This window comes from Nipponia nippon, unplaced genomic scaffold (genome assembly GCF_047370975.1).
Source record: "Nipponia nippon isolate SJK-2023a ecotype South Korea unplaced genomic scaffold, ASM4737097v1 scaffold_4, whole genome shotgun sequence".
Taxonomy (NCBI): Eukaryota; Metazoa; Chordata; class Aves; order Pelecaniformes; family Threskiornithidae; genus Nipponia; species Nipponia nippon.
In genome coordinates this window covers 36,888,321-36,902,750 of record NW_028262358.1, presented here as the reverse complement: position 1 = coordinate 36,902,750, position 14,430 = coordinate 36,888,321, and the positions used below count along the sequence as shown (strand labels likewise).

Below are 14,430 nucleotides of genomic sequence, written 5' to 3'. Positions count from 1 at the left end.
TTAAAAATTATGACTACCTTATAAAGTCATGCATAACGAAAAGTTTAATTTTATTATCCCTTATATGCTGTTGGGGAATAATTTTGTACAAACATCCTACTGTAAAAGCTCCTTAAAAAAGGAAGTTTTTCATTATTTTAACTTGCTTCAAGGAACGTCTTTCTCTTTGCGTTGTATGTACATCACTCTTTGCCAGAGAAGAGTATCTGAATTTCCTCTGCATTACAATGTTTTTAAATCAGCATTAGTGGCTACATGTTAGAAAGATCTAGTATTCTTGATAGATCAACCTGAACTCTATCCTTCAAAAGCTTGTAAGACTTCACGAAGATCTTTGTATATGTGTCTCTGAGCAAAGCAAGAACCTGAGATAAGGGTTACCATTGCTCTCAAAGGTTAGATCTGACAGAGGGTAAATGCTTAAATATATGACATTGGTGCTCTGCTGACAAAGCCAACCTCTAGAACTACATGTGAAAGGTTCTGGCATTTATTCTTCTGTATTCTGAATGACAAATAAATTTGCACCCTTTTAGCTTCAGACACCAAATTTGCATAAAGATGGAGAGGTAGGACCCATGAATATGATGATGATCTTCATCCTACTTAAACTGAGAGCTGCTGTTTGGGTTAATACGGCTCTTACATTGCACGGCACTTGTATGCCCGAATTCCACCACAGAAGTAGGCAGCGAATTTGCCAGTTTTCTGCAAGGCTTCAGTCTCACTCTGGTATACTAAGAAACATGACTTCTTTACCAAATGAGCATTAACCTAGCAGAATAGATAAGGAAAATCTTAGCTTAACCACATCTGGTTAAGTCTACCCATTGTTTTTATAAGTAGGTTATGCTATATTTTGCAGTCTTAAATGCAACAAAACAAAAACAGAAGAGAAAGCATTTAAGTAAAGCAAGGATTCCTTCCGTTTACTGTGTATTACCCTGTTAGAGACATGAAGATTATCTTCACATTTCAGACCCACAGAAGTAGTGTAAGGAACAGAATAAGTCAATGAGATGACCTCCTCTTTGGAAAACCCTGTCTCTAAATGTCCATATCCCTAAAGGAAAGTGGTCTTCAGAGCACTAATGAGGAGCACATCTGGAGGAGCACTCAGCAGCCACCCTCTGTATAATGAGCATTTTGCAGTGGTGTGGATGTTTGAACTGGAGATGAGCTGTCCTTTGAATATCACTCTGGAAATTGACCCTTTGGATATCACCCATCATATTGTTATCTTGAAGAATTATATTTCCTTCTTTTTCTATTTTGATCTTACTTTGGCTATTGTAATGGTCATTTTTTTACTGTGTTTTGCATCCCTAGTGTAACAAAAATAATTATTTTCTGCTTCCTCTCACCTCTGCAATCAGTAAATGAATTTTGTATCCCAGAGTATGTTAAGAGTGTTTTTCTGGCACCACTTCTTTCAACAAGAACAAAAAGAAACTGATCATTCTCAAAATAGTATGTTCTAATGAGAGTGAATATAATGACCGTTGTTTATCTCTGTACTGGAGAAATTGAGATGCCAACAATCCAGCATTTGCCTTACGTCACAAGAGGCTGATAAAACATGGTAGCAGACTTGAAGAGACAGGTCTTTTAGTCTAGCATCTCTAAGCTTAGATCACCTCTTCGGGTATTACAATTATATTTTCAAAAAGCAGGTCTTGATCACCAAACAGTTGACAGCAAACAGCATAAGGAATAAAAGTCACGAATATATCCCAGCCTTTCAGTTCTGTTTAAAATAGAGGAGAAATAAAGATGCTCTATATTGAACAGAAACCTATTAAACTTGTATAATGTATTGAAAGTATATGTTATTTTAAATGTTTTATTGAAGGCTAACAGTCATGGATGTTGGACTCCTTTGGCTGTGCATCTGTTCATAAAATTATATTAGTTTAGGGTACCAGACCCCTAAGTTCTTGACTGGAACTGAAGACATCCTATAGTGACTGCTCATATGGTTTGGATCATTACTGGAGAAGTCTGTTGAATATTTTTAAATTAGGACAGTCCGCAGGTAAGGCTTACCAGTATTTAAAAAGTTATGAAGTAAAAAGGAACAGAAGATTTAGTCTGCTAAATATGCATTTGTCTGGTATAAACAGTTTTCACATTGTGATAACCTGCACGTGTCCTTCACAGGGGAGGAGCTGTGCACTGGCCTCATTTCGGGCTGTTCCTTGGACTGTTCCTTCGGCTTCCAGACTGATGTCCACAACTGTGAGATCTGTCAGTGCCGACCGCGGCCTAAGAAGTGCAAACCCATTGTATGTGACAAGTACTGTCCCTTTGGATACTTGTACGTATTCTCATCCTGAAAGCGTATTTAATGTAATCCCTGTACATATTGAAAATATGCAAAATCCAGGCATACGTACTTGTGTTTAGTTTGTGGCAAAGCAGAGGAAAATGTAGGAAAACAGAAATGTCATAACTTGCTGTGAGACTGAAAGTATTCTTCAAAAAGGCTTTTGATCAAGAAATTAAGAAATGGCAACTAAAAAACAGCAGCAGATTATAAAAGCAAAGCAGTGCTTAAATTTTTTTGAAGAATATTTGATGAACAAGATGAAAAAGCTACTTACAAGTAACGTCTCTTGCATGTAGCCTTTTGAAATGCTGATTGCATGTTCTGCTGTGATACCCTTTCATTTTGTAGCCCACTTATTTTAATCAAATGATTTTATAATATTTCAAGGTTTTTTTAATGTCGATATGACAGCACACTAGTTTTAGCGAGATATTTCTGATAGTTACTTTACAGGATTCAGGAAGAACAGTACCATTGCTTATCTAAGTTTTTGTAAATGTGTTCAAAACCTGTATTGTTGCCGGAGTTCTTTCTCCATAAAAGGAAATATTTGCAGTATTTATTCATTTGTGGAACAGGTGACAAAAACTAGGCAGATCTTTTGTCACATAGAAATTTCTTAGTAATCAGTCTGGTAGCTTCTATACATATTTTACCAATATATTTTATTTTTGATGGGTCCATTCCATGTTACTGCCTGCTTTTCATAACAGTTTAATTTCTACCTCACGACAGCTGATCTTCAGATAATGTTCATATGTAATTTGTTTTCTTAGGATTTGTAATGAAGTTTACTAATGTTGCAACTCTCAGTGTGTGATACTAATACCCCTTTAATTTCCAGTTCATCTTGGAGTTCTGTTTGACACTTGTTCATAAACACTGCAGGTTTTTATAACAGTAATCTATAGTGTAGTGTGTCCTCCTCTTAGTACGTGATTTTAATAAAGTTTGGAGGAATCAAAATACAGTGGAACCTGAATGATCAGAGAGATACCAGAGATTTTAGAAAAACAGAAATCAAGCTCTAACAGTGATATTCCCACAGATTTAATCAGCTCTGCTCATAGGTGGTGCTAGTGAACAACTTGTATTCTCTCCAGTTGTGCTGCCAATGTAAAAAAAAAAAAAAAAAAAAAAAAAAAGGCGAGAGAGAGATAATACCAGCCTTACACCTCCCTTTAATCTTCATGCTATTCTTAGCCACAGAGTGGTGTTCTGCTTAGGTGAATACAGTGTTCTGGTTGACCTCCCTCTTATTGCCCATACAGCTCTTGCATTGTGCATGGTGCTAAACAGGAGGTGGTATTACATCAAACAAAAAGCAGACCCATAGCCCATGGAACAATAATGGCGCAAATATGCTGCAATACACAGCCAAAAAAAAAGAAGAAATAAGAACATTTGAAGAGTATGTTTTCCTCGAAAACATTGAGTCACGGTTTTGAAGCATTTACTGGAAATTGCCATATAGTCCTCATATGGTGTAACCATTTCTCAAGGGGCACTGAAATCATTTGCCCTAGCTTATATTTGATTTTGAACTTTGGCACAGAAGAGAGAAAAATTCTGAATAATGGCCATCAGAATATATTTCATTGCTATTTGCAACAAAGATGGAAGCCCTCTTTTTTGTTCACAATACATAAAGCATCTTCAGTAGCAAGTACAGGACCAGATTCTATATCTGAACATTTCTTTTAATTTCTGTTTTATATTTGTGTTTTAAAAACAAATTCTCATTAACGATACTCAGTTACTGGTTATTTTTCAAACTGATTTATAAACTCAGCAGATTAATCTAATGTGATACTTAAAGGGCATACTAAGTTTGTTAGATCTTTATACTTCAGGTTTATACTTTTTCTGTATTGTAGCTCTTAATTTATTGTCTGTAGCAGGGTCAATAACTTAAAGCTATCAGAACAGAATCCTAGAAGCCTTTTTTCATCCACATGCTCAAGGAGTGTGTGCATGCATGTATTTGCATAACAGCAGAGACAGCTGGTATGAACTACAGAATTTTTTACTGTTTACTCAGTGTGACTGAATATCGTTCAGCTTGGAACAGGAAAAGCTTTTTTTAATTTTAATATTACAAGTGCATAAATTATTATTTTCAAGGATTTAGCCTATTCAAAAGTTATAATATGAGAAAACTATTAAATAAGGTCTATTTAATGTCTATTGTCATTGCCTTTTTGGACTTATACAGAAATAGCTTGAATATATTCATGAACCAAAGTCTAGGTGTTTATTTCCATTCCAGCTAACTCTATTCTTTGACTTTTCTGTGGTATCTAAAGCGGTCAAGTTTGTTTCTCCTTCTGGTTTCTTTCATTTTAAACTACTGGTTTTCTTCACTAGCAGTCCCAATGTAAATGTCACACAGAAGTGTTAAAAATGTTTTTCTACTGCTGATAAGGATTGTTCTGAATTATACTTACCAAAGTCATTTACTGTTAATGTGTTTTGTTTGTGTAAATGTATTGTTTACTGTTACATTCTTTTAGTTTATTGTACAATACCTTTCCCAACAATATGGATTTAGGAAGAAACACTCTCTTCCACATAATGAGCAGCTTCGTCTGGTTTGGTTATATAAACTATAATTTTTGTTTAGAGGAAAGTGGACAGTATTTTTGCAGCTTTAAATGGAACATAGTAGAGACCTTAATAACCTGTGGTGAACTGAATATTTTTTTACCTTCAACAGTCTGAATCATCAGGGAAAAGCAAGTATTCTTTTAAGATAAGTTAAGACAGTAAGTTTCCATTCCTGGGCCTGTGTTCCTAGTGTGTGTGACTGGTAGTAACGTTCTTGATTTAAGTCTACCTCATTAGTGACCAGACTATGTATAACTGCTAAAAAGAATAGTATTTTCTTTGGTCCTGTTTTTTTCCTTAGCTTTCAGTAAAGATGCGCCCCTTACTTCTGCTTACATATATTTTTACTCAGCAACTTCTGATTTTTGCTTCATTTTCTTAAGCAGAAGTTTCTCTTTACTGTTGTCTTCTATGCTACTTTTTAGTATTGCTAGCTTTGCAGTGAAGTAGGCTGTTCCATGTGAACTGAATTAATTAATGAATTAATAAACTTTGATTAATTCAGAAACTTGTTACTTGGTTTGAGAGGTCTGACTTCCATGGTCTCTCTCTCATGAACTGTGACTTAACTGGTTTTCTAAAGAAAGTTTTAAACAAAGATGAGGAAGATCCTTATGTATAACTGGAAGATGACCCTCAGATTGCAATGAATTTGACCTGTGATGTTAAGGGTTTTACTCTGACACACCGGTATAAATCATCAAGAATGCCTTTTTGAACAACAACATAAAATCTGAAATAATTCTGCTGGCCTTCTCTTGTTGCACTTTAGGTGAAATATGTCTGCATTATTTTGAAAGGCCTTAAAGGAGAAATCTCTAAAAATCAGTATTAATACCCCATTTGGAAATTGAAGTTTTATTTTATTTCCCTCCATTAAGAGTAGGGGGATAGAATATAGATTTCTACTTCACTTTAAAGCATGTAAATTAAATCTGATCTGAAAATGCAGGTGCAGACATTAGGCCGTTGAAGTCCTCATAGCATTGCTTTTTGATACACACCACAGAAGCCTACCTTGTGTAAGTTGAGGCTGTTCTCTAGTTGTGCGTCTTCCATTTAGCCTTATCACATCATATTGTGTGATGCCTTACATACTCTGCTTTTACTTCTTTAGAGAAAGATAAGAACCCAAGAATAGAGCCTAAGATACTCTGCGCCTTAATAAACTGCTTTTCTGTGTTTGAGTGCAATCCTCTTGATCTATAGAGTCCCTTAGTCTGTGTGATCTGTGAGTATCATCCTGCTGATACCTGTGCCTCAGCAGTTAAGGTGATTATTGTTAAGAAATTTGTGGTATGTGTTGATTATAATCTAGCTGATTGTATGGGGAAGTCTGAAGGTGTCTGTGCCATCTTCTTCAATGTGGACATGGACATACCTGAAGCTTGTGTTAATACTGTCTATCTACCCAGAAATGGTTCAGTCTTCTGAATGAAAACCAAAGAGGACTGAAGAGAAAAAAGATAGATGGGCCTAGCTTTATATAAAGAAATCGATCAAGTCATTCATTTTCCTGCAATGCTTTCCTGTAATAAAGAAGTGATATCTCAGTTTCTGAGACAGATAGGAAAAGTCCTATGAGTACTGTCCATGAGCTGCAAGAGCACTTTAAACACAGAGATGCTTAGTCCCAGGTGCAAGTATTTTTCAGTGTCAATCATGTGCCAAGGATAATCTGTTAAAGGATACAAATATCAGGCACAAATTCAAGTGATTTTTCTAAACTCATGGAGGAAGCAGACAGTGTCTAAGAAACCGTATGATGCTGTCACATAAGAGTAGGAAAAATTTAGAAAAATAGTAAGGTTTATGATGTTGAAGAAGAGAATAATAAGACAGGCTTTATTTCCTGTTTTTTTTTTTTAATTTGTACATCTGAGGAAGACTAAAACTGCCAAGTAATAAGCTTCAAAATGTAAACTCAGATCTTCAGAAATTGAAAGTATCTGGAATTTAGTGAAACAAAAGAAAAATAATAAACAGGTTAAAGTTAAAAAGCATAAATATTGAATCTTGCAATTTGCAACTATCCATTTGAAGTCCTAGACATGATAAAGTGACACATTGATCAGACGTTGACTTGCAGAGTATCAGATCTGGACCATGTAATGACTTGCCTAGGCACTCCCCAGTCCAAGGCATGCTGTCTGCCCCATTGTAGCGTATCCCTTTCAGAGGAGCCGTGGGAGGTTGGTGAAAACATCACACAGGCCAGGACTGCTCCATGGGCTAGCAGTGAACCACAAGGCTCATCTTCAAATAGAAGGCATTATAAAAAATACAATGTTCAGCCTCTCACAGAATTACACTGCTTGTTGTAAAGAGTAGTAATTTTTAGCCTGTATTTATGACTCATTTAGTATCTTGACCTACAGGGGAAAATTACATATTTCCGTATGTGCTTTCTGTGCTTAGATAAGCTGAAACACAGTATTCTTTCTCCTTTTTTTTTTTTAACTGAAGTGGGCACAAAACAGTTTTATTAGAAAATCTATGTGAACTATGTAGCAAAAACATTTTAGAAATTACAGCAAATATTAATGGACATAGTATGGTAGCTGGGAGTAAGACCAAGATGTTTTAAAAAAAGCTGATTTCAAGCTGATGCTAGTGTTTAAGGAACCCTGTCTTTGGGATGATCTTTCCCTTGCATTTGTGTGCACCTGAAAAAAAATGAACTTTAAACTTTTTTAAGCTAATTGGAAAATAATCTTCAATTTAAGTTCTGGTTTTAAATATAGAATGTAATTTAATTATGTATAATGGTTGGTTGGTATTTTTAAATGAGGAGTGTTTAGTAAGTCTTAAGATGATTGTAATTTAAAAAAAAAAAAAAAAACTAAAAAAACCCAAAACCAAACATTGGAAATGAGCACCCTAATCTTGTCACTGTCTACAAAGCATATGACTAATTGCACTGAATGAAAGTAATAACATTTAAAAATAACTATGTATGTAACAGTTTGTAGTATAAAGGGCTAAAATTGTGGTAAGAAATATTTTAAGATCATTTCACTTCAAGTCTTACTTTGGTGCTAAAATTATTCAGATTTGCAGTTGTTTAGTACATTTGTTCAGTTCTTTACTGCTATCATGCCAATTTCTTTTCTAAAATAGCAAACCTTATGTGACTTCCAAGCCTGTTATGACCATCAAAAGCATGGGATGTAATGGAAGACAAATCTCTATTTTAATGTAAAACTTTGGTCACAAATAGGAGACTAACGAAGCAAGTATTTGAAGAGAAGTATATTAGAGAATGAAAAATTAAGGAGTAATCATCATGATTGTGTGGTGTTTTGTTTTTTTTTTATAGACTGTCAAAGGTTAGTACTTGGAACAATCTGAGTTTGTGCATCTTTAAAGAAACCAAAACCTTTTCACAATTGTCTGAAAAAATCCAGCTCAATAGAGTTCACTGTTTGAAAGCTCTACACGTTAATGGAAAGAAGCATTTCTTTTGATACTAAAAGGGCTGCGGTTACAGAGATTAAGGAGGAAAAAATAAATGGATAGGACAGAAAGTCTTCCATTCTCCATCCTACTGTGTGACAATTTGTTTTCCTCAGTCTTTTAACTAAAAATTAAATAAAAGTTTTCTAGAGCTTGAAGTCAGGCTTTCTAGCGATTTACATAATTTATTTCTTCTCTATGCCTCTAGATGTTCTTTAACTTCCCATGTCTTTTCTTTGTTTTGGGGGGAACTGGTGTGCATTTAATGGTGTAATATTCAATGAGGGATCCAGCAGTTTCCCAATAAATGTTTTTCCCAGTTTTAGTGAGTTACGGCATTAGAGCGATACGTTTATCAGCAGACTCATGAAAATCATTTACTGGGTCGTTTACCCCTCTTTGTCTTGAACTTCTTCTTACAACTTTTTTTTCCCCTGTATCTTGAGAAGGCACAGAAAATTACTCTATCTGTATATGAAGGGAAATAGTACACTTGTGCCTAGAGTTTGAATGGTATTATCTGTCTTCTTGAAAAAAAAGACAATCAAATATTTGGTATAGGATTCTCAAAAGCAGCATGTTTGTGGTGCTGAGAAGAGATGCTGTCAGGTGGTGCTCTGGACTCCTGCCTAGCTTCACCTGGAAGCTTTGGAAGTATTTGTGTTCTTGATTCTCCGTACTCTGTCTGCTGAAGAGTTCTCTGGTTTTCTGCTTCAAAATATATTACTGTGTGTCTGCTACTTTTTATATTGGTTATTGGCATTTCACGTGCTAGTTTTCAAGTAAGCTTTATGTCTGCTTATTTAATGTTTTCAGAAATCTCTCTGTAGTTTTAATATGCAAGAGAGGAAATCTACTGTACTTCACCAATTGTTGGAGGAAAAAAGTTAACAGTAATTTGTGTTCTAAAAACATAGTAATTATAACAGATTCCTACCTACCCCTCCAACTTCTTCACAGTTTTAGAAGTCATTCTTTCTACTTTTTCACTTGAAAAAAGAATTGATCATCCATAGTAGCCACAAGCACGTATATTATACGTATATTATATTATCTGCTATGGCTTGAAAGTACTAAATGCAGAGATTTTGCCAGTCATGTGGAGGGAGAACATGCCAGGGATGGAGACCTGTACAGCCCATAGACTCACTGAACCTAAGGGTGACAGTTAATGATAATTTTCTTTACTTGATCAGTCACTTCTTTAGGGGATGCTTTTGCTTTAAAGATCATGACATGTAGATATTTCAAATGACCTGCTGACCTTTTACAAATTATTTTGGTCATCTAGGAAGAACAAGCATGGCTGTGAAATCTGTCGGTGTAAGAAATGCCCGAACCTGCCTTGTGGTAAAATCTGTCCGATGGGCTTCCAGCAGAACAATCATGGCTGTGTTATCTGCAAGTGCAGAGGTAGGTGTGAGTGCATTACCACCTCTAATTACAACTTGTTTTCAAAGCAGTTGGAAGCTAGAGCAAAAGAAAAGGAATACTGCACAGAATATGTAAGAATTGAAATATGGTAACTGGTGGGGGAGTCTGTTCGACTTTGCTCAGCAGAGTGTATTGTTTTGCAGGTGTTTGTTATTATCTGTGTTCATCGTGGCTTCAACAGAAAGCCTCAGCCCCACTTTGATCTCCCATTACAAAGTCCAAAAAATCAGTTCGTAGTCATTAATAAAAATTAGATCAGGGTCTTAATAAGTAACTACTAGATATAAGCTACTTGGGGGGGGGGGGGGTGTCAGTAGCAGCATTCATATTAGCTTCTTTATCATCATCTTTTCTTTACTCAAGTTTTGGATTTGATAGATGCCCTGTACACCACCTAAAATGAGAGTACTGTTTCTTGGACACTTTTCAGGCAGTCTCGAGGAACAATGAGTAGAGAGAGTGCTTACCCAGCAGAAAGGACTGGGTATTCTTAAGCTAAAGATTTCACACATGCCACATCCCAAACTTGTAACCACCAAGTTTGAGGTGGAGACTGAGATAAGATGTTCATTAGTTGTCTGCTTTAGTTTTGTGCTGCTTTTAACATGTCTCTTTTTTAAGATATTTTCAGTTCGTGTTTTGTATTAGTCTGGGTATCAGGCTTCCTTCATTGCTCATCTCCACGTGATGCATTTAATAACTTTTCATTTGTGCTCTGGCTCTCTCTGATCCTAACTGCTCTTTCACGCTTATTTTCTTTGATTCTTACTTGTGTGTTTTGATTTCTAGCTATAGGCGAGTAAGTTTGAATATTTTCCCATTGCTTTGTGTAATGACTCCATTCTTAACTTTTTTAGCAGCTATTACTTTTGCATTTTAAAAAATGATAAAATATAATAAGACAAGCTATGGGAATATGGGACTGGAAGAAAGTCTATGAGTTCCTGAAGACACTCTCCTGTAGTGAAGGCAAACATGCAGTCGTATAAATCAGAAGGATCCAACGTTATATTTTTTCCACATCATACGCTGCAGACAATTATAACAAAACTTTAAGAATTCTAGCAAAAAAAAAATGAAATATTATAAATGCACCTTGCAGGTATGAGAAGTAGAGAGAGATTTCACTGACATAAGCTGCAATATATAGCTTTTACTAGAAATAAAAACTTTAAAAATGCAATAAGAAAGGGTAGCTCCTGAATGGAGTCCCATTGAGACAATTCTCATTGCTTATCTTGTCATTTTTCTCCATGTTCACAATCAATACACTTTTCCTGATTGTCGTGATGCTGTGATGGAATATACACAAGATGTTCTCTTAAATGTGCCATAATTGCATCCCAGACTATAAACAGATGCAACTCTTCGGTTACTAATTACGTGTATGCACACTTTTAAGTGCTTTCCTTAACAAGGATGGATTTTAAAACCTGCACAAGTGTTTAGCGAAAATAACTTGATCCCTCTCTAAGTACTATTTATTGTTATCATGATCATAAAGATATCAAGCCATGAGCATATCACTTCAGCATCATTTCATTAGCAACTTGTCCAAGAATAATTAGAGCAATCACCAGTACGTTCTAGGGGCGCTGTGAGTCCTTGTTAAAATTTTGACCCAAAATGTATAAGTAAGAGAAAGGGATGGGTAAAATCCCCTGCCTGTGAATTAGCTCCACTTTCTAAATGGCTTCTACCAGAAATAGCTTATGCTAGGATTAATAGAAGTAAAACCATAGAAGTGCAGGGCTGGGGTAGTCCTCTGGAAAACTAAGAGTCCATTTCTCTGCCATCACATAAAATAGAGTGTATCTGGATAATCCTTAACAGATGTTTGACTAAGAGTTAAGTTATTAAGAATCTCCACTCTGAAAAGAAAACAAAACAAAACAGAACAAAACACCTCTCTTTAAAATACTGTTTTCCTGTGGTTACCAATATGTGACATTTGAAAATAAATTTTCCAATATTTCTGTCTCCCTTTCTACAAATTTAACCAGTTACTTCTTGTCCTAAGCTCAGCAGACATATGGAACAGCTAAACACCATTCCCTTTAGAATTCTTGCAATATTTAAGAGGTTGCAATTAGAGCCCCCTAAATGTTTTTTTGTGGTTTTTTTTTTTTCCTAAGTCAAATAAACCCAGTTATTTTGGTCTCTCATCACAGTTCAAAAACTGGATATTGTACTTTAGCAGTAGCAAAATCTTCAAACTAGTAGAGATAGTAGTACTGCATTTCAATTTACAGTGCTCCTGTACTGGTATCTTAGATTGAACTTGCCTTCTCTGCAGTGGCATCACATTTTACTTGTGAGCTACTATAATCCCAGATCGTTTCAACCATACGTCTAGTTATCCAGTTATTCCCATTTTCTATTTGGGCATTTGGTTTCTTCTTTAAGTATTATCTTTTATACTATTTTTAATTAAAAACTGAAAAGTGAAAACAATCTCTGTTTGTCAAGTTAATTTTGAATAGTTGCTATATGCTTGGTTTGTTTCTCCAAATTTTGGAGTATACTTTAGAACATTTCAGCAACAAAAGTTTGGTTACATCATTATTTATTAAGGGGAAGGGTATTACCATCTCAGACTTTCCTGTGTCAATAATCATTTTAATGTAGGACAGTATTCCAGTGATATTAATTCAAATAGGAATTAATATATAAACTGATACTAAAGTATAAAAGTGTAGTAACGGAATGTAAATTTTTTTCATAGTGTTTCTGTTCATGAGATAGGATGAAGTCTGTTCTAAGAAGTATTTTTCCTTATGCCATGGCTTTTCTTTTTAATTCATAAAATGGTATGGTAATGTAATTTCTGTGTATTGGGTTCTTACTCTGATAACATGCATCAAACTAACTTTGTACTATCTGCTTGTGGCTCTTAGACCACCTTTGATACATCTGTAACAGCTGAAGAAGTGCTGACCTACATGTTATTGAAAAAAATATAGAAAAAAAAATCTTACTAAAATTACATATAAACATTACTACTTTTCATACTGCATCCTTTTTTAAAAAGAAAATGAAATAAGCAACTTAATACAAATAACCTTATATATATGTAAGCATCAGCATAACATGGTTGACATACCACTGAAAACAAGTCAGTTCACTGACAAACTGATCCTAAATCCTTCATCATCATAATGATGTGGGTGAGGGAGTGTTGGGGTCTAAATTCACTCTGCTGATTAACAAAGAATATACTGAGGCTGAATCCTGCAGCACTTAAATACCCCTTAAGATACAAATGAGACTTTATCCTCCCTAGACCAACTGCTTGCGTTTTCTGGCTGAGTGCAAGTAATGAAGTAGTCCAAGCTACTGTATTCTCATCTCAGTAAAAGCTAGGAATGAGGGATAAAATTGTCAGAGCAGTTATCTTCCAAAAATATCATTTATCATAGTAATGTAAACAAATAATTTCTCATAGGAAAGTGTTTTATGAAATAGTTCCAGTATCTAGCATGACCCCGTTAGATCTTGCTTGTAATTTTTGTCATTCACGATATAAGAGCATCCTTAGCTCTTGTACATGCTTTTATGTTCTACTTTTTATCAGATACTCACATTATAGATAATCTAATACACTGTAATATTTAAATATTTTATTTTAAATATCCTTCATGCTTTCTGCTTTTTCCCTCCATTGCATTTTTCCTTTTTCTTATATTATTTAGCCGGTACTGCATTTCTGTATGATTAAAACCAGTATAGGTGCAACAGGAAGAAGTGATTATATTTTCCAAGGAAATACATTCTACTACATCCTATCATCCCCTTCAGTATACCTTTTAATTGTTTTATGTGTGTTGTTACTTCATTTCTAAGCATAAATGATAGAATTATTAATCACTTTATTTTATATGTGCTTTCAAAAATAAATGCAATCCAGGCATGAAGTTGGTGTGGTTTTTCCTAAGCAACACATGCTTATCAGGACACTTCATTTTCCTTTGATTTTCTGCAGAGGCAACCGCTTCTCTTATGCCTCCTGTTAAAACAGGCTCTTGCCTGTCAATGGATGGGCGCCGACATGAGAACGAGGAGAGCTGGCATGATGGCTGCAGGGAGTGTTACTGTCACAACGGACGGGAAATGTGTGCCTTGATCACCTGCCCTGTTCCTAATTGTGACAACCCCACCATACATCCAGGGCAGTGTTGCCCATCATGTCCAGGTAACATGCTTTCTTCTATATGCTTTGTAATCGGGTTTCATTTCACATGTGTCCTGTTTCCTAATACGTGAAAATAATCTCATGCATCATTCAGTAATAGGTATGTATGAGGGTTTCTATGACCAAATATAAAATGATGAGGGGCTTTCACTACGACCTCAGATGTGAAAAATGGGAACTTAAATACTGAAAGCATATGCATGTATTGGGTGCTAACATGTTGATTTTTGATACATTGAAATCTTTAAACTAGAAGAAGTTTCTAGTCTATATTAGCTATAATAGCAAATTTATACTCATGTACAATTTTGTTACCTATAATAGCAAATATTCTAATAAGTCATTACATTTTCTCTTTTTTAATTTGGAGTTTTATTAAAATTCATCTCCTGATCTATGTTTCACAACCTCT

At 35.1% G+C, this 14,430-nt stretch overlaps 1 protein-coding gene across 2 annotated transcripts in view; it reads left to right on the top strand.

Moving 5' to 3' along the window:
* CRIM1 (cysteine rich transmembrane BMP regulator 1) overlaps window positions 1–14,430 on the top strand; it is a 199,916-nt gene that overhangs the window by 163,843 nt on the left and 21,643 nt on the right. For both annotated transcript variants that reach the window (XM_087776384.1, XM_087776383.1), the window contains 3 exons: window positions 2,161–2,317; window positions 9,684–9,805; window positions 13,809–14,018. In XM_087776384.1, coding sequence (XP_087632510.1) covers window positions 2,161–2,317; window positions 9,684–9,805; window positions 13,809–14,018 — 489 coding nt within the window. The remainder of the gene's footprint in view (window positions 1–2,160; window positions 2,318–9,683; window positions 9,806–13,808; window positions 14,019–14,430) is intronic.